Consider the following 24,508-nt stretch of genomic DNA (forward strand, 5'->3'; position numbering starts at 1 on the left):
GGGAATGCAGGGAAAACTATATTACTAAATTCTATATACAACCACATGTACGCAACAGGGAGTCGGATGCCTACTCACCTTGGATGATCCCCAGCGCTCCGCCTGCTACCTCGACTCCCTGGGGAACCTCCCCAGCACTGACCAGCAGTGTGCCCTCTGCGGCCACTGGGGTCGCAGGGAATGGTCCCCCCTCCGGTCCCCCTCATAGCAGCACCTCCCAGCTCCATCGGCGTTGGATCGGAAGTGCTGGGGGATGGAAACGACGGACCCCGATCCGGACGTCCGCGGGAGGCCAACAGGTTAAGGGTGGTGTCCCTGCAGGCTAGCTCCCTACGAACGTCCTCGCGTAAACTACACCTGTAGTGGTCGATCAGTGCTCGCTCATCCCATCCCGTGCCGGCGGCCAGAGTTCGAAAGTCCAGCGTTGGCCCATTCAAGTGCTTTACTTGTCAGACAGGAGATGAGGGCGTTCACACTCTCGCGTCCTGAAGGAGCCGGCCGAACGGTTTCCAGGTAGAGCTCCAGCTGGAGAAGGAACCCCCGGCAGCCGTTCCGTCATATACCCCCGGGAGCGATAGCCGAATTCCACTGGATGCTGGTGAAGGAGGGGTGGACATCGAGATAGATTGTTGTGGGAGCTGGGGTGATGATGATGGGGTTGCCAGAAAACCCCTCTCTCCCATCTCTCCATAGTTTGCAGCACGCAATCCATGGCAGTACCGAGACTCTGCAACATAGTCGCGTGTTGCTGGACGCGCTCCTCCACAGGTAGAGGAGGGCTGGGTGCACCTGCTGACTCCATTCTGTAGGTGCATGATTCTGTCAATGTTCTTGGTGAATGGAATAAGGCGGAGTCAGGCGCAGGACACAGGTATGAGTAAAGCCACGATATTTACTCAAATTCAACAATAATCCAACAAGGGTAAACATAAACAATCCAGATCACGTACACGGAACCACTTGACAAAAACAATCAACGTACAACACAAAAGGGGGAGCCAGAGGGTTAAATAAGGAACACTGATTATGGAATAGAAACCAGGGATCGGTGGTGACTAGAAAGCCGGTGACGTCGACCGCCGAACGCCGCCCGAACAAGGAGAGGGACCAACTTCGGCGGAAGTCATGACATGAGATGAGATATCAGGCAGGGAAAATGTCATATTTTAATATAGATTTGGCTTGTGGTCTGATATTTAAACGTATGATGTGATCTTATATTTTGAGTGAAATATCTGTGTTTTATCTTGATGTATTGATGAGGATATGCAAGGACAATGCTCAGAGTTTAGTGAAATCACACTGTGCCATCAGACAAGGGTTTAACACCACAGCCACGTCCAGATGACTTATTTAAGCACTTCATCAATATTTAAATGAAGAGGGTAGAGGATCCCCTGTGGAGTGCTAGGATGAGGGAAGACGGAGCAGTTGCTACTCTATAAATAACATTTTTATCATCAGCCCTGATGAGATAAGATGATGTGCACTAGTAGCTACTTCATGGATGGGTACTCCCTTTACCTCACACCTGTTCTGATTTACACACTGCTGTTCTGGAATGGATGCAGAGCACAGCCAAAACAAATATATCTGCTGTTAGAACACAGTGTCCACAGCTGTAACTGGTGGCTTGACAGTGTTCTAAACTACTAGAGGGCAAAGAAGATCATTGTGATGACTGATTCAGCCCAGACGCTAATTCTGGAGCCCCTCTGGCCCTGTCTGACACTCACACTGTGCCACGGTCATTAGGAGGTCAGTATTTGTCATCAGGACCAACTTAGGAAGCCTTCACACCTGCTGCCACGTTTACCGCACTCTTCACTTCCATTTCATTAAGAACCCACTGAACTTACTTGCTGTAAACATAGACCACAAACTGATTAGCTAGCATAGTTAGTTAGCTGTAATAATGGGGGACCCACCCAACAATGTCTCTCTCTGTTTCTCACAAACTATAGTTTTGGCAAGTCGGTTAGGACATCTACTTTGTGCATGACACAAGTAATTGTTCCAACAATTGTTTACAGACAGATTATTTCACTGTATCACAATTCCAGTGGGTCAGAAGTTTACATACACTGTGCCTTTAAACAGCTGTGCCTTTGACTGTGCCTTTAAACAGCTTGGGAAATTCCAGGAAATTATGTCATGGCTTTAGAAGCTTCTGACAGACTAATTGACATCATTTGAGTCAATTGGAGGTGTACCTGTGGATGTATTTCATGGCCTACCTTCAAACCCAGTGCCTCTGCTTGTCATCATGGGAAAACCAAAAGAAATCAGCTAAGACCTTAGAAAAAAAATTGTAGACCTCCATAAGTCTGGTTCTTCCATGAGAGTATTTTCCAAATGCCTGAAAGAATCACGTTCATTTGAACAAACAGTACGCAAGTATAAACACCATGGGACCACGCAGCCGTCATACCGCTCAGGAAGGAGACGCGTTCTGTCTCCTAGAGATGATCGTACTTTGGTGTGAATGGTGCAAATCAATCCCAGAACAACAGCAAAGGACCTTGTGAAGATGCTAGAGGAAACAGGTACTAAAGTATCTATATCCACAGTAAAACAAGTCCTATATCGACATAACCTAAAAGGCCACTCAGCAAGGAAGAAGCCACTGTGTAGTGCATTATATAGTAATTAGGGTGACATTTTGGACACACTCTGGGCCATGAAGTGACAGTGTGTGTCTGTGGGTCGAAATGGAGCCCACCTGACTGGGGCACAGTCACTCTCTCTAGCTCCTCATCATCACTGTCATATGAATTAATCCAACATGCCTCAATACCACTGGGACTCCTCAGTCCTCTTTAGCCTCCATAAGCATTCTACCATGACAGACAGACACACACACACACAGTCACGTAGAGTAGGCCAGAAGGCTATACTGGAAAACCTGACCTCTATCAAAATAAAAAGATGGCGGAGCCACAAAAGTTCTTCTGTGCAAGGGTGTTTATTTACAAAGTGATTCCGGAACAAAAACAACAGTACTGCCATCATATACCTTATGAGCCAGCTAAAAACAATGCTGCCCCATTCACAGCTCAATCCAAAAAGTCTCCCCATGAACTGAAAGAGAGGCTCCTTTTGTAGGGCTAGCCCCTCCCCTCAGAACAATTAATTAAGCAATTACCTCGTCAAACCTACATTTTCCAATAACTAAACATACTAAAGTATATACATTGCAACATGTTTATGAAACAATATCACAACATAACATTTGCAAAATTACATCACTACTGACAGTGTCTTTCAATATGCGCATTTTACATTAATGAGCCATTTGGGATAGGTACTACAAAGTCAGCCCAATTCCCTTTGCTCGGGTCCTTATCCAGCATACCCGGAAGCTACAGAGATGGAGAGAGAGAGGAACAGAACAAACAAACAACGCGCTCATCCATAACATCGATAAGTAAAATACATATTGCTTGTATTAAATATGAACATTGACATAAGTGTGAAATGTATGTACTAAGACAGAGAAGTTAACTTGTGTGTCTACCCACATTGTTAACTTATCTTATAATGGAGCAGGGAGGAGTGATGAATGTGTACGTGCGTTAAAGAACCAAATACTGCCCGTGGCCAGTGACGGACTTCTACGTCACATTACCTTCCTCCTCTCCTGAAGCGACCAGGTTCGGGAGCCTTGATAGGTCGTCCGCCGTGACGTTCTCTTTTCCTGCCTTGTGACGGACACAGAACCTGAAGGGCTGGAGCTCTAGATACCACCTGGTCACACGAGAATTCCGGTCCTTCATGGTCTGGATACAGATGAGTGCTCTGTGATCCGTGTGCAGGTCAAATTCCCTGCCAAGAAGGTAGTAACGGAGACTATCTAGGGCCCACTTTATAGCCAGGCACTCCTTCTCGATTGTAGAATACCTGGTTTCCCTGGGCAACAGCTTCTGACTCAGGTACAGCACGGGAAGCTCTTCTCCTGGCTCTCCTTGGGCCAGTACAGCTCCATTTCCCACAGCCGAAGCGTCCACCTGCACGAGAAATCTCTTCTGAAAATCATGGGTCTGGAGAACAGGGAATGAGCACAGTCATATTTTCAGTATACTGAAGGCTTCCTCACACTCCTCAGTCCACTTCACAGGGTTGCTGGCCACCTTTGAGGTTGGTCAGAGGGACAGCGATGGTCGAAATCTGCAGAATGAATCTTCGGTACCAACCTGCCAGACCTAGGAAGGACTTCACCTGTGTCTGGGTTGAGGGCTGTTCCTGATGGACTCCACTTTATCCACCTGAGGCCGAACTTCACCCTTACCCAGCTGGTAACCCAGGTACTTTGTCTCCTGTTTCGCCCACTCACAGTGCAGGAGGTTAAGCGTGAGGCCTGCATCATGGATCTTCCCCAGGACTCTGCTAAGATGCTGTATGTGCTCCTCCCAGGAGTGGCTGTAGATTACCACGTCGACCAAGTAAGCAGCACAGTAATAGTCAGTCCTGGAGAACCTTGTCCATCAGCCTCTGGAAAGTCGCAGGGGCCCCATGAAGGCCAAACGGCATGACCTTGAACTGGAACAGGCCCATTGGCGTCCGGAATGCAGTGTATGCCTTGGATTGTTCATCCAGGGGCACCTGCCAGTACCCTTTGCAGAGATCCAATGTGGTGATGTAATGAGCTCTACCTATTCTCTCCAGTAAGTCGTCAATGCGGGGCATGGGGTAGGCATCAAACTGGGAGATGGCATTCACCTTACGGAAGTCCATGCAGACGAGCAAAGAGCCATCCTTCTTTGGGACAATGACAATAGGGCTGCTCCATTCACTTGAAGATGGCTCAACAACATCCATCTCTATCATGGTGTGGACCTCTTCCTTGAGGGCTACCACCAGCCTCTCAGGCACACGGTAAGGATGCTGGCGGACAGGGTTCTGGCCAGGCTTCAAGCGAATGACGTGTTCTAGGACTTTGGTTCTTCCTGGTCTCTGACTGAAGAGGGCCGGATACTTGCCAAACAGCTGCTTCAGCTCATCTTGCTTGTTTTCTTCTAGGTGAGCCAGTATGACTTCTGATCGTCCTTTCCATGTCTCTGTGACCCCATCCGACTCATCCTCTTCTACTCTGCGGAACAGAAAGGACCTTCCCTTGGATAGTTCCTTTCTCCTCCCAGACCTTGAGAAGGTTCACATGATAGGTTTGCTTCTTCTTACCCTTGTCCGGGTGCAGCACCTCGTAGGTCACCGGGCCCATCTTCCTCCCGATTAGGTACGGTCCTTGCCACTCTGCAAGGAGCTTGCTAGTAGATGAGGGAAGGAGGACTTTCTGTCCTGGCTCAAACTCTCTGTGGCGAGCGTGCTGGTCATACCCTCTCTTCTGGGCCTTCTGGGCTTGCTGAAGGTTTGCCCTAGCTTGCTCTCGGTACCACTCCAACCTGTCTCGCATCTGGAGGACGTACTGGACAATCCCTTGTCCTGAGGTAGCTACTTGGGAACCTTCCCAGCACTTCTTCAGTAGGTCCAGTGGTCCCTGCACTGGCCATCCATAGAGGAGTTCGAATGGCGAGAAACCTGTCGATGCACCTGTCGGGTAACCACTTATCCCAGTCTTTACCAGTGACAGCCACAAACTTCCTCAGCATGTTCTTAAGCGTTCGGTTGAATCTCTCTACGAGCCCATCCGTTTGGGGATGGTAGGGAGTGGTTCTCAAGCCTTTAATGCCCAGCTGTTCGTGGAGTTGAACCATCAGTCGCGAGGTGAAGTTTGTCCCTTGGTCCGTCAGGATTTAATCTGGGATCCCTACACGACAGAAGAGCTGAACAAAAGCACTGCATATTTTTGGAGTGGTTATGGAACGGAGTGGGAAGGCTTCTGGGAACCGGGTGGCATAGTCACAGATCACCAATATATACTTGTAACCTGCACTACTCTTCTCCAAGGGTCCAACAATGTCCATTGTAATTCTCTTGAATGGGGTAGAGATAACTTGCAGTAGAGGAGCCCGGTTAGACCTACGGACAGCACTGGTTTTCTGGCACGTGGGGCATGATTTGCAGTAGGTTTGTACATCAGTATACATGGAAGACCAAAAGAAACGGGAGCCTAGCCTAAGATAGGTCTTATGTTGCCCTAGATGACCTGCCTGCCAATGGAACTGTATGTGCAAGGTTGAGAACAAGTGGTCTACAGGTAGATGGCACCACCAACTTCCTGCTATCTGCCTCTGACCCAAGGTAGAGTATGTGGTGGTCTACTGTGTAAGTCCCCCCACATGTAGATTGACTGTCCCCAGCTAAGGCCTTGTCAAACAAACATTTCAAGGTTGCATCAGACTCCTGCAGTGTAGCAAAATTTTGTGGAACATCCCATTGCACCTCTAACCCAGACACATCAGCAACAGGTACAGGGGTTCCCACATACTTCTCAAGATGCCGCTGGCGGCGTGACTTTCTGGGCCCTTTGGTTCCTGCCTCACACAGACTATCACACAAGTCAGGCAGAGGTTGTAAACCAGCTTTGGCCTGGGCACGAGTGACAACTGAACATGACACCTGAACATCAGACTGGTCAACTGACTGCTCATATAGCTGACCCCCCACACTTCCCAACAGATCAGAGAGTACAGGCACATCCCTCCCCAAAATCATCTCAAAAGGTAGCTTTTCCATTACCCCAACTTTGAGGAGGTATTTCTGACCCTGAATCTCCACTGTGAGTTCAGCTGTGGGCTGCTGTGACTGGCCACCATGGACACATTGGATCAGTGTCTGGTGACCGTAATCAATGTCATTAACAGGTACATTACATTTTCTGATCAACGGCAGGAAACTGCCGGTGTCAATCATTGCAGTAAGACTTTTACCATTCACTTTAACAGGTACCATGCCTGACCCTTCCCCAGTCTGTCTATTCTGAACACCATACCCCTCTCTGGGCACATAACAGTAACCTGAGAGCTTGGATTTACGTAGCGGACACATTGAAGCTTTGTGCCCCTGCTGCCGGCAGTAAAAACAGGTCAGACCCCCCCCCCATCAGAGCGAACTGCATGATCCCTTACCTCCCTCTTCCCAGACACATAACCCCCAGAGTTACCTCCACCATCTCTGGCATCTCTGATGTCCCTTGTGTCTCTGAGACTCCTTGGAGCGGGTGCTGCAGGTCGTGGTGGTCCTCCTTTACGTGCATTAAGGTACTGCAGTGCAAGCTTGGCCGCAATAAGCCCGTCCTTGGGCTCGTGCTCTCGGACCCAGGTTTGAATGTCGTGTGGTAGAACTTGTAGAAGTTGCTCGAGGGTGATGACCTCACCGATATCGTCCTGTGTCTTCTCCTCCGGTCGAACCCATCGTCGGTAGAGACCCTTAAGGCGGTGGTACGTCTCTGTCGGCGACTCACCCGATGGCGTCGATGCCCCTCTGAAGCGTTGACGGTAGGTCTCTGGGGAGATGTCGAACTTCACCATCAGCGCTTCCTTCAAGCCCTTGTAGACATTGGATAGCCCCTCATCCATTGCTGTGTAACCCTCTAAGGCCTTGCCCGTGAGCAATGGGACAAGCCTGCAGGCCCACTCTACCTCCGGCCACTGCCACGTCTTGGCCATGCGCTCAAACCTCAGCAGGTAGTTTTCAATGTCCTCCCCCTGCTGGTATGAGGGCATCTTTGGCTCCTTCCTCAGGAATGCTGGAAGCTGGACGTTAACACTGCTGGACTGGTCTCCTGGTGCTGGGGCTGGCCTCATTACTGCTTGGGGATCCAGCTGTGAAGTTGAAGTCCCTGCTGCGTCGAGCCTTTGTCGTCCTGGTGTTGGCAGACCCAATCTTGGGCTCTCACTGACGAGTTCCGCTTGGTGAGGAGCTGTGAGGATAGATTGGCGTAGACCCCGTAACTCCTGCTTGAGGTCTTCGTCCCTCCTCTCAAGGCAGGTGATCAGTTGCTGGAAAAGGGCTAGCATGGTTGGGTGTGGTTCTGGTCCCCCAACTGCTCCTTCAGTCAGCTGGTCTTTTCTGGCTGTATCTGCTGGTTCAAACGGTAGCTCAAACGGTTCTGGTTGTGTTTGGCCCCTTGGTTGGGCTCCTAGTTTCTCATACTTGTCCTCTTCTTCACTAGACGATTCCAATGTATTCCACCCCGGTTCAACTTCAGGTACCTTTTCTGACAGTTGATCCTGCTGCTGAGAACGCAATTCTCTACGCATTCCTTTACCTCTCTTGTTGGAATTCACTGATTTGCGGTGCTTTATCCCACCACTGCCACCATATGTCACGTAGAGTAGGCCAGAAGGCTAAACTGGAAAACCTGACCTCTATCAAAATAAAAAGATGGCGGAGCCGCAAAAGTTCTTCTGTGCAAGGGTTTTTATTTACGAAGTGATTCCGGAACAAAAACAACAGTACTGCCATCATATACCTTATGAGCCAGCTAAAACAATGCTGCCCCATTCACAGCTCAATCCAAAAAGCCTCCCCATGAACTGAAAGAGAGGCTCCTTTTGTAGGGCTAGCCCCTCCCCTCAGAACAATTAACACCAATTCATTAAGCAATTACCTCGTCAAACCTACATTTTCCATTAACTAAACATACTAAAGTATATACATTGCAACATGTTTATGAAACAATATCACAACAATATGCACATTTACATTAATGAGCCATTTGGGGCAGGCACTACAAAGTCAGCCCAATTCCCTTTGCTCGGGTCCTTATCCAGCATACCCGGAAGCTACAGAGATGGAAAGAGAGAGGAACAGAACAAACAAACAACGTGCTCATCCATAACATCGATAAGTAAAATACATATAGCTTGTATTAAATATGAACATTGACATAAGTGTGAAATGTATGTACTAAGACAGAGAAGTTAACTTGTGTGTCGACCCACATTGTTAACTTATCTTATAATGGAGCAGGGAGGAGTGATGAATGTGTTCGTGCGTTAAAGAACCAAATACTGCCCGTGGCCAGTGACGGACTTCTACGTCACACACACACACACACACACACAGGCATACATGCTTACAGAGAGAGAGAGAGAAACACACACAAGTACTGGTGGTGCGCGGGTCAGCTGTTTGTTCACCTGCCTGCAATTGCTAATAACCCATCCACAACTGACTGAAAATGAAAATATGAGGCCCTAACAAGCAAATATAGAAAATGCACTGTTGGCTACAGTCAGAGACAGCGTAACAATATTTAGCCTAATTTAGATATGTTTCTGCTGATCATTTTAAAATAACACCTTTACAGACGGTCCTTAACTGCGTATTCACATTCTCTCAAGATGCTGAATGAAAGAAATCATATTTCTTCACTCCTATTCCCGAGTCAAAATATACTTTCAGTTTATCATTTTTCTGCAAGAAATGCTTAATTCTGCAGGAGTTAATATTAATGCTATTAAGGCTATTAAGAAGTTATAGACCATCAGTCACTCTCCAGATTTCAGTTTCCATTTAACCCATCTGAACGATAGTCTACACTTCCCTTGATGTGCCTCACAAGCATCACACATAACATAGGCACTGCTAACATCCTTTTTTAACACCACCAAATCTTTCCTAAACATTACATTTCTGTCCCTCCCTTCTCTGCGTTTCACAGCTTTTCTCTTATTGAATACAACTCTGACATTGTCCTTTTTGCCTTAGTATATTGACCGTAACTTTTTCTGCCTGTTCCCAAAAGCGTTTGGTGATTGGCATGTAGGCTATTTGGCACGTGTACAGTTAGGCCCTAAAGCTTAGGCTTACGCACTAATGTCAAATAGCCTACAAATAATCAAATAAAAACCTAAATGTAGCCTATATATAGATAGACAGAAATTGATACATTTGTGGATGTTTTGATATATTTGTATTTTTTTTCTACTCGACCGCTACACACCCGCCATTCATCCACACAATATTTCATGGCCCTAAACACGCACGCCATGCAGATATAACGGGGATTGTGGGTTATGAGTCAACCCGCAAATCACTAACAAGCACACACATACATACACACTCAGAGCATTGGTAATGATGTTAGCAATGAGGAATCAGGAATCCACACCCACGCAGTATATCTTCAAAGTATAGGATTAACATGCAAATATAGGGCTATTAAGCCTAGTCCTGGACTAAGAAGTGCTTTCAATGGAGAATCTCCATTGAGAATGATTTTTAGTACAATACTAAATTTGTGTCTAGGAAACCGGCCCATGGTGTCATGTATTGTCATGTTATGTCTTGTTCCTGTTCTTTCTCTTCACTTCGTTTCCCCCTGCTGGTCGTATTAGGTTACCTTCTCTCCCTTTCCTTCCCCCAGCTGTTCCTCATCTCCTCTAACTACCTCGTTTACTCTCTCCCACCTGTTCCCTTTTTTCCCTCTGATTAGGTCTCTATTTCTCTCTCTGTTTCTGATTCTGTCTTTGTCAGATTCTCGTTTGCTTCACCCTTGTCCCGTCCTGTCGTAATCTGCCTCTTCATCAGATGCTACGTGTGATCAGGTACCTCTGTCCTCTACAACCCGCGCCTACCCGGAGAGACCAGCAGTCTGTTGCCGCTAACCCTGCTATTCTCCTCTGCTGCTAGAAGGGGACTCTCCTGTAAAGATCAGAGGACTTTATGATTTATTTGTCGCCCTCTCTGCGGGTTGTCTATTTTGTCAACCGATACATCTGAAGAGGATTTATGTCTTCCCTGTGTTTGGACATTAAAAGACTCTGTTTCTGTTAAACCGCTTTTGGGTCCTCACTCACCTGCATAACACATGGTCTATTTAGGAAAAATATATGTAGATATTCTGACATAAGGTTTGTGTCGACTAAAGTACATACAACATCCATCTATGTCATGAGAAGACTGTGCCCCAAGCAACCCCCAAATACTGAAATTCTTCTAAATGTTTCTTGGAGGCCATAGAAATGGTGCTCCTGTGGCGAGGAGGACATTCTTAACTGGATTAGAGCTATGTTTGTTTATCGAGGGTGATTCTGCAGTGATGGGCTCAGACAGGAGAGGGGATCAGTAGAGAACACTGAAGGAGGAGGAGAATGATGAGGAGGAGGAGGCACCACCGCACCATCTCTTAGACTTTCTAAACTATTACGCCCTTAATGAGATTTTTCAAAATGCTTAATGTTGCAACAGATAGAGGCTCTTATAACTTTAATAGCACAATAAAATAAAAGAGAGAGAAAGACAAAGGCACACATACAATCACACACATAGTGACAGAGAGGGAGGCACTGAATGATGGAGGGAAAGAGAAAGAGAGGTTGCCTTAAAGTCGCGTCGCTCAAAAAAGGACCAATCCAACTGGAGATGACACATTAATTCACTCCCGACTTTATTTCTCCTGTGGCTTTTATCATCATGAATATTTCAGACACATACATTGTGAATGAGGGAGAGGGGGAAAACAAGCTATCCTCTCCTCTCACCCCCACTGCACCGCCCTCCCCTCACACACACAACTTCCCAACGTTTTCATACACACTCACCCCAAAACAGCCCCCCAGTCTTGCTATGAAAACACTGGCAGTGTGTGTGATTTTGTGTGTGCACATGAATGCGTGTATGTGAAAGGAGGAGGAAGATACTGCATGTACTGTATGCGTGTGTTAAGAGTTAGCTCCAGCTAATCGGTGATCCTTCTCTCTGCTGGACGGATGATGTCAGGAGAGTTAACATGAAAGGGAAGAGAAGAGAGAGCTCTGCTGTAAGTCCCTGCCAACAAGACAAAACGTCATTTTCCTCTTTATGTTTCCTTCCTTTCTTCCTCCTCTATCAGTCTCTCTCTCTTTCATTAAACTGTACCAGAAAGAGGGGATTACTTTGTTAAGGTACAGTACACTGTTAAAAAGCAGCAGTCATTTCTGCTCTACTGTGATAGAGTGTAGAACAGCTCTGGGTGAGACAGGGAAGGAGGAGGAGTAGAGAAGGAGGATGTGTGGGTGTGTGTGGGGCCTGGAGAAGCCACTCCTCCTCTGTGCTGATTCCAGCCGTCACTGGGCTAATGAAGCCCACACCGCTCTGCCAGTGTGTCATACTGTCACCAGCCTGGAGGACTGAGCACACACGGCAGCGGGACAGTCTGCCTCGTCTCACTCGGCCTCAGGAAGAGCTGGAGAGAAGAGAGGGGAAGGAAGGAAGGAGGGGATATTATTTTTATCTCCTGTATTTATCTCTGCCGGTGGATCAGACTGAGACTACATACTGTAAGATAGAGAGTTTCTCTGAGCAAAGCCACCTCCCCCGCGGCCGGTGTTCTTGGATTAGTCCTTCCTGGTGTGGATAGTGAATAGACCTGCGGACCGAACCAGCATGGGGAACCAGGCGGGTAGGCTGGAGGAACCTGAGTCAGGTCTGCTACCTTACCGTACTGTATCGTATGCCAGCTTAGCTCTGTTCACTCACCACTACTCTCTCCATCACTGAGGCTATCTATACTCATTCACTTCATCAGTATCTCTTTCACTCACTCTCTCCCCCCCTCTCTGTCCCTCTTTGCTCTATTGATGTGAGGCAAACAAAGCCATGCATTGCCAAACAGCTTAGTTATGAATCTGATGCCATGTCAGAAAATCCCATTTAAAGGTTAATTATCAGACATAGAGAGCTGTACAGTGCCAGTGGCTCTGTTTGTACTGTAGGTTTACTTGGCCCTTCTTCTCTTATTCATCAGATTCTAAGAAGAAGGATATTCATTGACTAGTAGTGTGTGTGTGTCTGTGTGTGTGGTTCACGATATCTGGACATGAAAAGTGCTGAGTGTGTTTTATCTTCCAGCAGCTTCCTCTCTGTCAGAGGTAGGCAGGGAATCAGCCAGTGGAGATGGTATCGCTGTCCCATGCAGCTTCTCTCTCTTTCTGTCTCTCGCCTCTCTCTTTCGCCTCTCGCTCGCTCTCTCTATCTCTCTCGCCTCTCCTCTCTCTCTGTCTCTCTCTCCCTCTGCTGCCCTAAGGATAGACTGCTTAATATATTTACATTTCAAAGTCTCTGTTAACTTAATTTGGCAGCCTTTAACTTCACATTAGTCAGAGAAACCATTGGTATCTCTGTCTCCCTTCTTGCTTCTTTCTGTTCTCTCATCAACAAATGTTCCTTTCAGGTTGTGTCCTACCTCTGTCCTATCCATGAACATCATATCCGCATTATCAGCTCCTGTCTGTGGGCTCATTGCCTCCTCTAGTGTAAAATAACTTGTTGCACAGCTGACAAAGAGGTGTGTGTGTAAGTGCTGCGTATGCATCTTTGTGTGTGCATGTATGTGTTTAGGAGTGTGTGTGTGGGAGCACCTCTGTAGCCGGATCTCTTTCCACCCAGTGTGTGCAGCCAGTGAAGTCCCTGTGTCACTCACAGTGTGGCTAAGAAGGCAATAGAGAAAAGCCAGGCAGGGAGCCTGTGAGGCAACAGCCCACACCTCACAGTGTAGCGTTGTCAGTTAGTGAGTGTTGTCGTGTCATTTCGGAGCGGTAGTGTGTGTGGTGTGAGAGAGCACGGTAGGCTCTGATTCGGAGGCTACAGTATAGCTGCTGCATGCCAGCAGGAGAGATTAGACTCTTGGTTCCTGTTACACACATTTCTCAAATCAAATCAAATTTTATTTGTCACATACACATGGTTAGCAGATGTTAATGCGAGTGTAGCGAAATGCTTGTGCTTCTAGTTCCGACAATGCAGTAATAACCAACAGGTAACCTAACTAACAATTCCTAAACTACTGTCTTATACACAGTGTAAGGGGATAAAGAATATGTACATAAGGATATATGAATGAGTGATGGTACAGAGCAGCATAGGCAAGATACAGAAGATGGTATCAAGTACAGTATATACATATGAGATGAGTATGTAAACAAAGTGGCATAGTTAAAGTGGCTAGTGATACATGTATTACATAAGGATGCAGTCGATGATATAGAGTACAGTATATACGTATGCATATGAGATGAATAATGTAGGGTAAGTAACATTATATAAGGTAGCATTGTTTAAAGTGGCTAGTGATATATTTACATCATTTCCCATCAATTCCCATTATTAAAGTGGCTGGAATTGAGTCAGTGTCAGTGTGTTGGCAGCAGCCACTCAATGTTAGTGGTGGCTGTTTAACAGTCTGATGGCCTTGAGATAGAAGCTGTTTTTCAGTCTCTCGGTCCCAGCTTTGATGCACCTGTACTGACCTCGCCTTCTGGATGATAGCGGGGTGAACAGGCAGCGGCTCGGGTGGTTGATGTCCTTGATGATCTTTATGGCCTTCCTGTAACATCGGGTGGTGTAGGTGTCCTGGAGGGCAGATAGTTTGCCCCCGGTGATGCGTTGTGCAGACCTCACTACCCTCTGGAGAGCCTTACGGTTGAGGGCGGAGCAGTTGCCGTACCAGGCGGTGATACAGCCCGCCAGGATGCTCTCGATTGTGCATCTGTAGAATTTGTGAGTGCTTTTGGTGACAAGCCGAATTTCTTCAGCCTCCTGAGGTTGAAGAGGCGCTGCTGCGCCTTCTTCACGATGCTGTCTGTGTGAGTGGACCAATTCAGTTTGTCTGTGATGTGTATGCCGAGGAACTTAAAACTTGCTACCCTCTCCACTACTGTTCCATCGATGTGGATAGGGGGGTGTTCCCTCTGCTGTTTCCTGAAGTCCACAATCATCTCCTTAGTTTTGTTGACGTTGAGTGTGAGGTTATTTTCCTGACACCACACTCCGAGGGCCCTCACCTCCTCCCTGTAGGCCGTCTCGTCGTTGTTGGTAATCAAGCCTACCACTGTTGTGTCGTCCGCAAACTTGATGATTGAGTTGGAGGCGTGCGTGGCCACGCAGTCGTGGGTGAACAGGGAGTACAGGAGAGGGCTCAGAACGCACCCTTGTGGGGCCCCAGTGTTGAGGATCAGCGGGGAGGAGATGTTGTTGCCTACCCTCACCACCTGGGGGCGGCCCGTCAGGAAGTCCAGTACCCAGTTGCACAGGGCGGGGTCGAGACTCAGGGTCTCAAGCTTGATGACGAGCTTGGAGGGTACTATGGTGTTGAATGCCGAGCTGTAGTCGATGAACAGCATTCTCACATAGGTATTCCTCTTGTCCAGATGGGTTAGTGCAGTGTGGTTGAGATTGCATCGTCTGTGGACCTATTTGGGCGGTAAGCAAATTGGAGTGGGTCAAGGGTGTCAGGTAGGGTGGAGGTGATATGGTCCTTGACTAGTCTCTCAAAGCACTTCATGATGACGGAAGTGAGTGCTACGGGGCGTTAGTCGTTTAGCTCAGTTCCTTAGCTTTCTTGGGAACAGGAACAATGGTGTCCCTCTTGAAGCATGTGGGAACAGCAGACTGGTATAGGGATTGATTGAATATGTCCGTAAACACACCGGCCAGCTGGTCTGCGCATGCTCTGAGTGCGCGGCTGGGGATGCCGTCTGGGCCTGCAGCCTTGCGAGGGTTAACACGTTTAAATGTCATACTCACCTCGGCTGCAGTGAAGGAGAGACCGCATGTTTTCGTTGCAGGCCGTGTCAGTGGCACTGTATTGTCCTCAAAGCGGGCAAAAAAGTTATTTAGTCTGCCTGGGAGCAAGACATCCTGGTCCGTGACTGGGCTGGATTTCTTCCTGTAGTCTGTGATTGACTGTAGACCCTGCCACATGCCTCTTGTGTCTGAGCCGTTGAATTGAGATTCTACTTTGTCTCTGTACTGACGCTTAGCTTGTTTGATAGCCTTGCGGAGGGAATAGCTGCACTGTTTGTATTCGGTCATGTTACCAGACACCTTGCCCTGATTAAAAGCAGTGTTTCGCGCTTTCAGTTTCACGCGAATGCTGCCATCAATCCACGGTTTCTGGTTAGGGAATGTTTTAATCGTTGCTATGGGAACGACATCTTCAACGCACGTTCTAATGAACTCGCACACCGAATCAGCGTATTCGTCAATGTTGTTATCTGACGCAATACGAAACATATCCCAGTCCACGTGATGGAAGCAGTCTTGGAGTGTGGAGTCAGCTTGGTCGGACCAGCGTTGGACAGACCTCAGCGTGGGAGCATCTTGTTCTCTACTATACTGCTCTCGAACAGGTCGCTCAAATGAGGGAGAGCATTGGCTATTTCATACACAGACTACAGTATATTGTTGTTCACTTATCATGTAGGTGTTTTTGTTGTTTACATTTAGGATTTGGTTTCTGGCCAAGGTGTAATGAAGACATCAATGAAGTCATTTGAATTTTGTGACTGAGGATTTCAGAACTGTTCTTATTACTGTAGATTTATATCGGCCAAATTTGGGGTAAAAACCAGTTCAGACATGAGTCCTCTGTACTGAACACACAGTGTAAGGTGAGGTGTCCTCAAGCTTCTCATGGTGACTTGTACTCTAGAACAACTGGAAGGCGTCCCATAAGCCCTGTGGTGTGATCCATCTATGCTGTCACTTCCTGCTGTCTGTCTGACACTGTGTTTTCCTCCATCGGAATGTATGTGTGTGCATGCGCGTGTGCGCACTCGTGTGTGTCCATTTCATATTAGGCTAAACATCATCCAATTACAGCCTCCTTGGGTAGCATCTGTCATCTGTCAAGTATTTGTATCACGTACAGTATGTTTCATATACAGTGTACAAAACATTAAGCTATTTCCATAACACAGACTGACCAGGTGAATCCCGGTGTAAGCTATGATCCCTTATTAATATCACTTGTTAAATCAACTGCAATCAGTCTAAATGAAGGGGAGGAGACGGATTAAAGAAGGATTTTTGAGCCTTGAGACAATTGAGACATGGATTGTTTATGTGTGCCATTCAGAGGGGGAATGACACAAAAAAATATTTAAGTGCCTTTAAAAGGAGTATGGTAGTAGGTGTCAGGCGCACCAGTTTGTGTCAAGAACTGCAACACTGCTGAATTTTTCATGCTCAACAGTTTCCTGTGTGTATCAAGAATGGTCCACTATCCAAAGGACATCCAGCCAAGAGTTCATGTCCCAACGAATTGAGGCTGTTCTGAGGGTAAAGTATTCTTAATATAGAGAGAGCTTTTACTATCCTCAGTGGAGTCACACACACTATGCTACATATCAAATGTGTTGTTATTATAAATTGATCATGACTATGTTTGATATGAAGCCATAGATAGAGGTTATTTTAAGATGATAGTGTTAGAGAGTTGAGTGAGGGTGTAACTATCCTCAATGGAGTCACACACAGATTACATCAAATGTAAAGTGTCATGAACTGACCATGACTATGTTTGATATGGATCCACAGATACAGGTTATTTTAGGATGTTGGAGAGTGCTGTGGGCCTGATGTTCAGTGAAGTAACTAGAGGAGTAATCTCTCGTGATGAACTTTGATGAAAACATGTAATCTAGTTAGCTAGCTAGCTAGCTAGCGCAGGATTGGTTATGGGTTCTGAGATTAGGCTACTAAAGAAGAGAAACTGGCCTTGGATCAGGTGCTGGAAACAGTGTTTGATTGTCATCTTTACCATCTCCTTCTAAAGGAGATTAGAATCTAAACAGATGGTTTATCTGTGATATCATTAGGAATAATTCTGGGAAGTCTTTAATAATCAGAGTAATGATCACTCCTCTTTAGTTGGGTCGTTACAGTGTAATGCATCAGCAATCACAGTAATTTCACTGTACGATCCATCACAATATAAGGTTTTCAATACCAGGCTAGGAAGAGTAATTTACACTCCTTTACACATACAGTACCAGTCAAAAGTTTGGACACGTCTACTCATTCAAGGGTCTTTCTTTATATTTTACTATTTTCTACATTGTAGAATAATAGTGAAGACATCAAAACTATAAAATAACACACATGGAATCATGTAGTAACCAAAAAAGTGTTAAACAAATCAGATTCTTCAAAGTAGCCACCCTTTCCCTTGATGACAGCTTTGCACACTCTTGGCATTCTCTCAACCAGCTTCATGAGGTAGTCACATAGAACGCATTTCAGTTAATAGGTGTGCCTTGTTATAAGCTAATTTGTAGAATTTCTTTCCTTCTTAATGCGTTTGAGCAAATCAGTGGTGTTGTGACAAGGTAGGGGTGGTATACAGAAGATAACCCTATTTGGTAAAAGACCAAGTCCATATTATTGCAATAACAGCTCAAATAAGAAAATAGAAATGATAGTCCATCAATATTTTATGTATTGAAGGTCAGTCAATCCGGGAAAATATGAAGAACTTTGAAAGTCTCTTCAAGTGCAGTTGGAAAAACCATAATGCGCTATGATGAAACTGGCTCTCATGAGGACCGTCACAGGAAAGGAAGACCTAGAGTTCATTGGAGTTACCAGCCTCAGAAATTACAGCCCAAATAAATGCTTCACAGAGCTCAAGTAACAGACACATCTCAACATCAACTGTTCAGAGGAGATTCTGTTAATTATTTTATTTATTTATTTCACCTTTATTTAACCAGGTAGGCCAGTTGAGAACAAGTTCTCATTTACAACTACGACCTGGCCAAGATAAAGCAAAGCAGTGCGACATAAACAACAACACTGAGTTACACATAAACAAACGTACAGTCAATAACACAAACGAAAAGAAAATATAGAAAAATCTATGGACAGTGTGTGCAAATGTAGAAGAGTAGGGAGGTAGGCAATAAATAGACCATAGAGGCGAAAATAATTACAATTTAGCATTAATACTGGAGTGATAGATGTGCAGATGATGATGTGCAAGTAGAGATACTGGGCTGCAAAAGAGCAAGAGGGTAAGTAATGTTATGGGGATGAGGTAGTTTACAGATTGGCTGTGGGTGTGCTATTTACAGATTGGCTGTGTACAGGTACAGTGATCGGTAAGCTGCTCTGACAGCTGATGCTTAAAGTTAGAGAGGGAGATATAGTGGGGCAAAAAAAGTATTTAGTCAGCCACCAATTGTGCATGTTCTCCCACTTAAAAAGATGAGAGAGGCCGGTAATTTTCATCATAGGTACACTTCAACTATGGCAGACAAAATGGGGGGAAAAAATCCAGAAAATCACATTGTAGGATTTAAAATTTATTTATTTGCAAATGATGGTGGAAAATAAGTATTTGGTCAATAACAAAAGTTTATCTCAATACTTTGTTATATACCCTTTGTTGGCAATGACAGAGGTCAAAAGTTTTCTGTAAGTCTTCACAAGGTTTTCACACACTGTTGCTGGTATTTTGGCCCATTCCTCCATGCAGATCTCCTCTAGAGCAGTGATGTTTTGGGGCTGTTACTGGGCAACACGGACTTTCAACTCCCTCCAAAGATTTTCTATGGGGTTGAGATCTGGAGACTGGCTAGGCCACTCCAGGACCTTGAAATGCTTCTTACGAAGCCACTCCTTCGTTGCACGGGCGGTGTGTTTGTGATCATTGTCATGCTGAAAGACCCAGCCACGTTTGATCTTCAATGCCCTTGCTGATGGAAGGAGGTTTTCACTCAAAATCTCACGATACATGGCCCCATTCATTCTTTCCTTTACACAGATCAGTCGTCCTGGTCCCTTTGCAGAAAAACAGCCCCTAAGCATGATGTTTCCACCCCCGTGCTTCACAGTAGGTATGGTGTTCTTTGGATGCAACTCAGCATTCTTTGTCCTCCAAACACGACGAGTTGAGTTTTTACCAAAAAGTTGGTTTCATCTTACCATATGACATTCTCCCAATTTTCTTCTGGATCATCCAAATGCTCTCTAGCAAACTTCAGACGGGCCTGGACATGTACTGGCTTAAGCAGGGGGACACGTCTGGCACTGCAGGATTTGAGTCCCTGGCGGCGTAGTGTGTTACTGATGGTAGGCTTTGTTACTTTGGTCCCAGCTCTCTGCAGGTCATTCACTAGGTCCCCCCGTGAGGTTCTGGGATTTTTGCTCACCGTTCTTTTTGACCCCACGGGGTGAGATCTTGCGTGGAGCCCCAGATCGAGGGAGATTATCAGTGGTCTTGTATGTCTTCCATTTTCCTAATAATTGCTCCCACAGTTTCTTCAAACCAAGCTGCTTACCTATTGCAGATTCAGTCTTCCCAGCCTGGTGCAGGTCTACAATTTTGTTTCTGGTGTCCTTTGACAGCTCTTTGGTCTTGGCCATAGTGGAGTTTGGAGTGTGACTGTTTGAGGTTGTGGACAGGTGTCTTTTATACTGATAACAAGTTCAAACAGGTGCCATTAATACAGGTAACGAGTGGAGGACAGAGTAGCCTCATAACCTCTTACCTCTACCTGGGACGCTTGCGTCCCAACTAGAGCTCTGGAAATGCAAATGCGCTACGCTAAATCCTAATAGTATTAGTTAAAACTCAAAAGTTAATTAAAATACACATGCAGGGTATCAAATTAAAGCTACACTCGTTGTGAATCCAGGCAACAAGTCAGATTTTTTAAATGCTTTTCGGCGACAGCATGAGAAGCTATTATCTGATAGCATGCACCAATACACTACAACAGAAAAGCACAGCAGGGGACGTAAACAAAATAATTAGCATTTCGGCGTTACACAAACCGCACAATAAAATAGAAAACAGTCATTACCTTTCACCATCTTCTTTGTTGGCACTCCTAGATGTCCCATAAACACTATTGGGTCTTTATTTCGATTAAATCGGGCCATATAAAGCCAAGATATCGTTATATGTAGACTGTGTGATAAACGAAAAAAACAGCAATTTCACAACGTAACGTCATTTTTTAAAATTCAAAAAGTAGACGATAAACTTTCACAAAACACTTCGAAATACGTTTGTAATGCTACTTTAGGTATTAGTAAACGTTAATAAGCGATAAAAATCATCCGTAGGCGATGTACATATCATTAGCTGTCGTCTTGGAAAAAATTTCAGGAGAGAGCTCTTCCGGAATGATCTGGGCGGAGACCGGAGGTACGTCGTGCCCCTCTTTCGGTTCAACCAAGAATCAAAGAGGATTAAATTCACAAGATACTCGACTACATGGGGATGCTGTGGGAGTTGAATGCTCGGTCTTATCTAATTCGGCTCACTGTTAACAATTGCTGGAAGTGGCGCAAGGATATTTATTTCCATTTTCTGTGATCAGGTTTTCCTGCGCTTTCCGATGTAACGCACGTTATGTAATAGCCACAGTCGTGATTTAACCAGTTTTAAAAACGTCCGAGGGTTTCCTATACACACATTCTAACCATATGAACGTACTATATTCCTGGCATGAGTAGCAGGGCGCTGAAATGTTGCGCGATTTTTAACAAAATGTTCAAAAAAGTAGAGGGTAGGAGCAACTAGTTAAAGAAGAAGTTACAGGTCTGTGAGAGCCAGAAATCTTGCTTGTTTGTAGGTGACCAAATACTTATTTTCCACCATAATTTGCAAATAAATTCATAAAAAAATCATACAATCTGATTTACTGGAATTTTGTTTCTCATTTTGTCTGTCATAGTTGAAGTGTACCTATGATGAGAATTACAGGCCTCTCTCATCTTTTTAAGTAGGAGAACTTGCACAATTGGTGGCTGGCTAAATACTTTTTTGTCCCACTGTATAAGACTCCAGCTTCAGAGATTTTTGCAATTCGTTCCAGTCATTGTCCGCAGAGAACTGGAAGGAAAGGCGGCCAAAGGAAGTGTTGGGTTTGGGGATGACCAGTGCAATATACCTGCTGGAGCGTGTGCTATGGTTGGGTGTTGCTATGGTGACCAGTGAGCTGAGATAAGGTGGGGCTTTACCGATCAAAGACTTATAGATGACCTGGAGCCAGTGGGTTTGGCGACGGATATATAGTGAGGGCCAGCCAACGAGAGCATACAGGTTGCAGTGGTGGGTAGTATATGGGGCTTTGGTGATAAAACCAGGCCTTCATGGTCAAATTGCTGCAAATAAACCACTACTAAAGGACAGCAATAAGAAGAAAATACTTGCTTGTGCCAAGAAACATGAGCAATGGACATTAGACCGGTGGAAATCTGTCCTTTGATCTAATGAGTCCAAATTTGAGACTTTTGGTTCCAACCACCGTGACTTTGTGAGATGCAGAGTAGGTGAACAGATGATCTCCTCATGTGTGTTTCCCACAGTGAAGCATGTAGAAGGAGGTGTGATGGTGTGGGGGTGCTTTGCTGGTGACACTGTCTGTGATTTATTTAGAATTCAAGATACACTTAAGCAGCATGGCTACATCAGCATCCTGCAGCGATACACCATCCCATCTGGTTTGAGCTTAGTGTGACTTTCATTTGTTTTTCAACAGGACAATGACCCACACACCTCCAGGTTGTGTAAGGGCTAATTGACCAAGAAGGAGAGTGATGGAGTGCTGCATCACAATCCCCCGACTTCAACCCAATTGAGATGGTTTGGGATGAGTCAGACCGCAGAAAAAGCAAGGAAAAGCAACAAGTGCTCAGCATATGTGGGAACTCCTTCAAGACTGTTGGAAAAGCATTCCAGGTGAAGCTGGTTGAGAGAAAGCCAAGAGTGTGCAAAGGGTGGCTACTTTGAAGAATCTAAATTATAAAATATATTTAGATTTGTTTAACACTTTTTGGGTTACTACATGATTCCATGTGATTTCATAGTTTTGATGTCTTCAGTATTATTCTACAATTTAGAAAATAGTACAAATTAAGAAGAACACTTGAATGAGTAGGTGTGTCCAAACTTTTGACTGATACTGTATGTATACACACACACACACGCGCACATGCTCTGTTCGATCCCATAAAGACCCTTATTATAATTTGAAGCGGTCTACTGTAAAGTTTATCAATCATGCTATTATTATTCACAGAACAGGTGTTCAGCCATACTGGCCCACTTTCAGATCCGAATCCATGTAAACCAGAGCCGTCTGGAGGCAGAATAAAAGCCCCGTCCATGGTGAACTGTGGCGACTGGCAAGATGTTTGTCAAGAGAGGTGAGAAGGGGAGTCAGAGAGAGAGAGAGGGTTAGAGCGTTTCTCATGCTCAAAAAAGGATAGTGAGCTTGCACGGTCCTGTGGGTTTCTTGCCCATGCAGCATGGCCAGGATGTTTGGAGGTAGTGGTAATGCAGGAAAAGCTGCCAGAATGTTGGGAAAGCAGAGAAGCGTTTGATAGTTCTGGAGTGTTTTTGTCTGATATCAATGCAGCAATAACAATGGTGGTCACTGGAACAACATGACTGTTTGTTGTCTTTGCTCACACTTGGGCATCAGAAGTTTCAGTGAAGGAGAGCGATAGGCTAGACAGTCTACTACACACAGTGCTGGAGAGACTTTCTCAGGACACACAACAACAACCCACAGGAAAAGATTCCTCATCCGAAACAACACTATGTAACCAAACTAATCAGACTGTGATAACACGGGCTTTGTCTCTCAGGGAATTGCAGTGTGTCTGCTGAGAAAGTACATGTACAGTTCTTATTGTTCTGATAAACATCTGTTCCTGACCTGACACTTTCACAATAGTAAACTTATCACATTCGGTATACACTAAGTATAAAGCAAGAGCAGAGTGGGTTTGGTGGGCTCCTGGGGCTGCTGGCAGACGATGGATAGCTCCTTATGTTTATGAGGGCGAGGCTTGGATAGATTTGGTATTTTAAGGAAGAGTGTATAGTATGGAAGGGAGAAGGAAGAATCGATGTTGTACTTTGAAGTTTTCGGGCTGTGTATTTTTTCCAGATATGCTTGCTTTGATATAGGCTAAATTGTATTCAAATAGTTTATACAAAAGAGCGAAATATAGAAAATAATTTACCCTTTTACCTTTATATGCTCACTGAGTGTACAAAATATTGAGTTGCACCCCCTTTTGCCCTCAGAACAGCCTCAATTCGCCTGGGAATGGACTCTACAAGGTGTTGAAAGCATCCACAGGGATGCTGGCCCATGTTGACTCCAATGCTAACAAGTGACATCAATAAGGGATCATAGCTTTCACCTGGAATCACCTGGCCAGTGTAGGTCATGTTTTGTACACGTTGTGTATAATACTGTATGTGTTATACATACCGAAACAGAGAGTCTCTTCTGAGAGAGAGAGAGAGAGAGAGAGAGAGAGAGAGAGGTAGTGAGTGATGTAGTGTTCAGGTTATGCGATGCAATCACCTGCAGATGGGCGGCAACGTGCTGCTGGGTTCTTGGGTGAAGCTGTGTGTGTGTGTGTGTGTGTGCGTGCGTGCGTGCGTGCATCCCCGTCAGCAGAATTCACACACCACACCTCCCTGACAGCTGGGCTGCTTTAATACATGCAGGGCAATCAGGGCATTGTCTCTCACATTCCTCCTTTCACTGGGAGGGATACCTCTCATTATGACATTTACTGTACTGTTTGTCTGTCCATCCGTTTTGCTGACTCACCCATAGAAAGTGCTTAGACTATTATAGGCCTGCCCTTTTTTACACTGTCGTGTCAAACCCAACCGTAGTGTGCTGGCTTGTAGAAACTACAGCCACTATGTTAGATGTAGCATAATTCTCAACATGTCATGTTGACATTGACAACTGAAAGCCTCTCTCTTAATTAATAAACAATACATTCATTGTTTTTGACATCAATATCTAATTTGTTTGCAGAAATGTTTGTGATTTTGTTGAGATCCATTGCACCTGGTGGA

At 45.4% G+C, this 24,508-nt stretch overlaps 1 protein-coding gene across 4 annotated transcripts in view; it reads left to right on the plus strand.

The window, feature by feature from the left end:
• Window positions 1-24,508, plus strand: part of LOC115135920 (cytospin-B-like) — a 192,209-nt gene that overhangs the window by 88,946 nt on the left and 78,755 nt on the right. The window contains exon 1 of one of the 4 annotated variants that reach the window (XM_029671134.2): window positions 11,975-12,310. The exons of the other annotated variants lie outside the window; for them this stretch is intronic. Within the exon in view, the coding sequence (XP_029526994.1) occupies window positions 12,271-12,310 (40 nt within the window). The 5' untranslated portion in view covers window positions 11,975-12,270. Of the gene's footprint in view, window positions 1-11,974; window positions 12,311-24,508 lie in introns of those variants that run through there. 4 annotated transcript variants of the gene reach the window in all.

Source organism: Oncorhynchus nerka, linkage group LG10 (assembly GCF_034236695.1).
Source record: "Oncorhynchus nerka isolate Pitt River linkage group LG10, Oner_Uvic_2.0, whole genome shotgun sequence".
Classification (NCBI taxonomy): Eukaryota; Metazoa; Chordata; class Actinopteri; order Salmoniformes; family Salmonidae; genus Oncorhynchus; species Oncorhynchus nerka.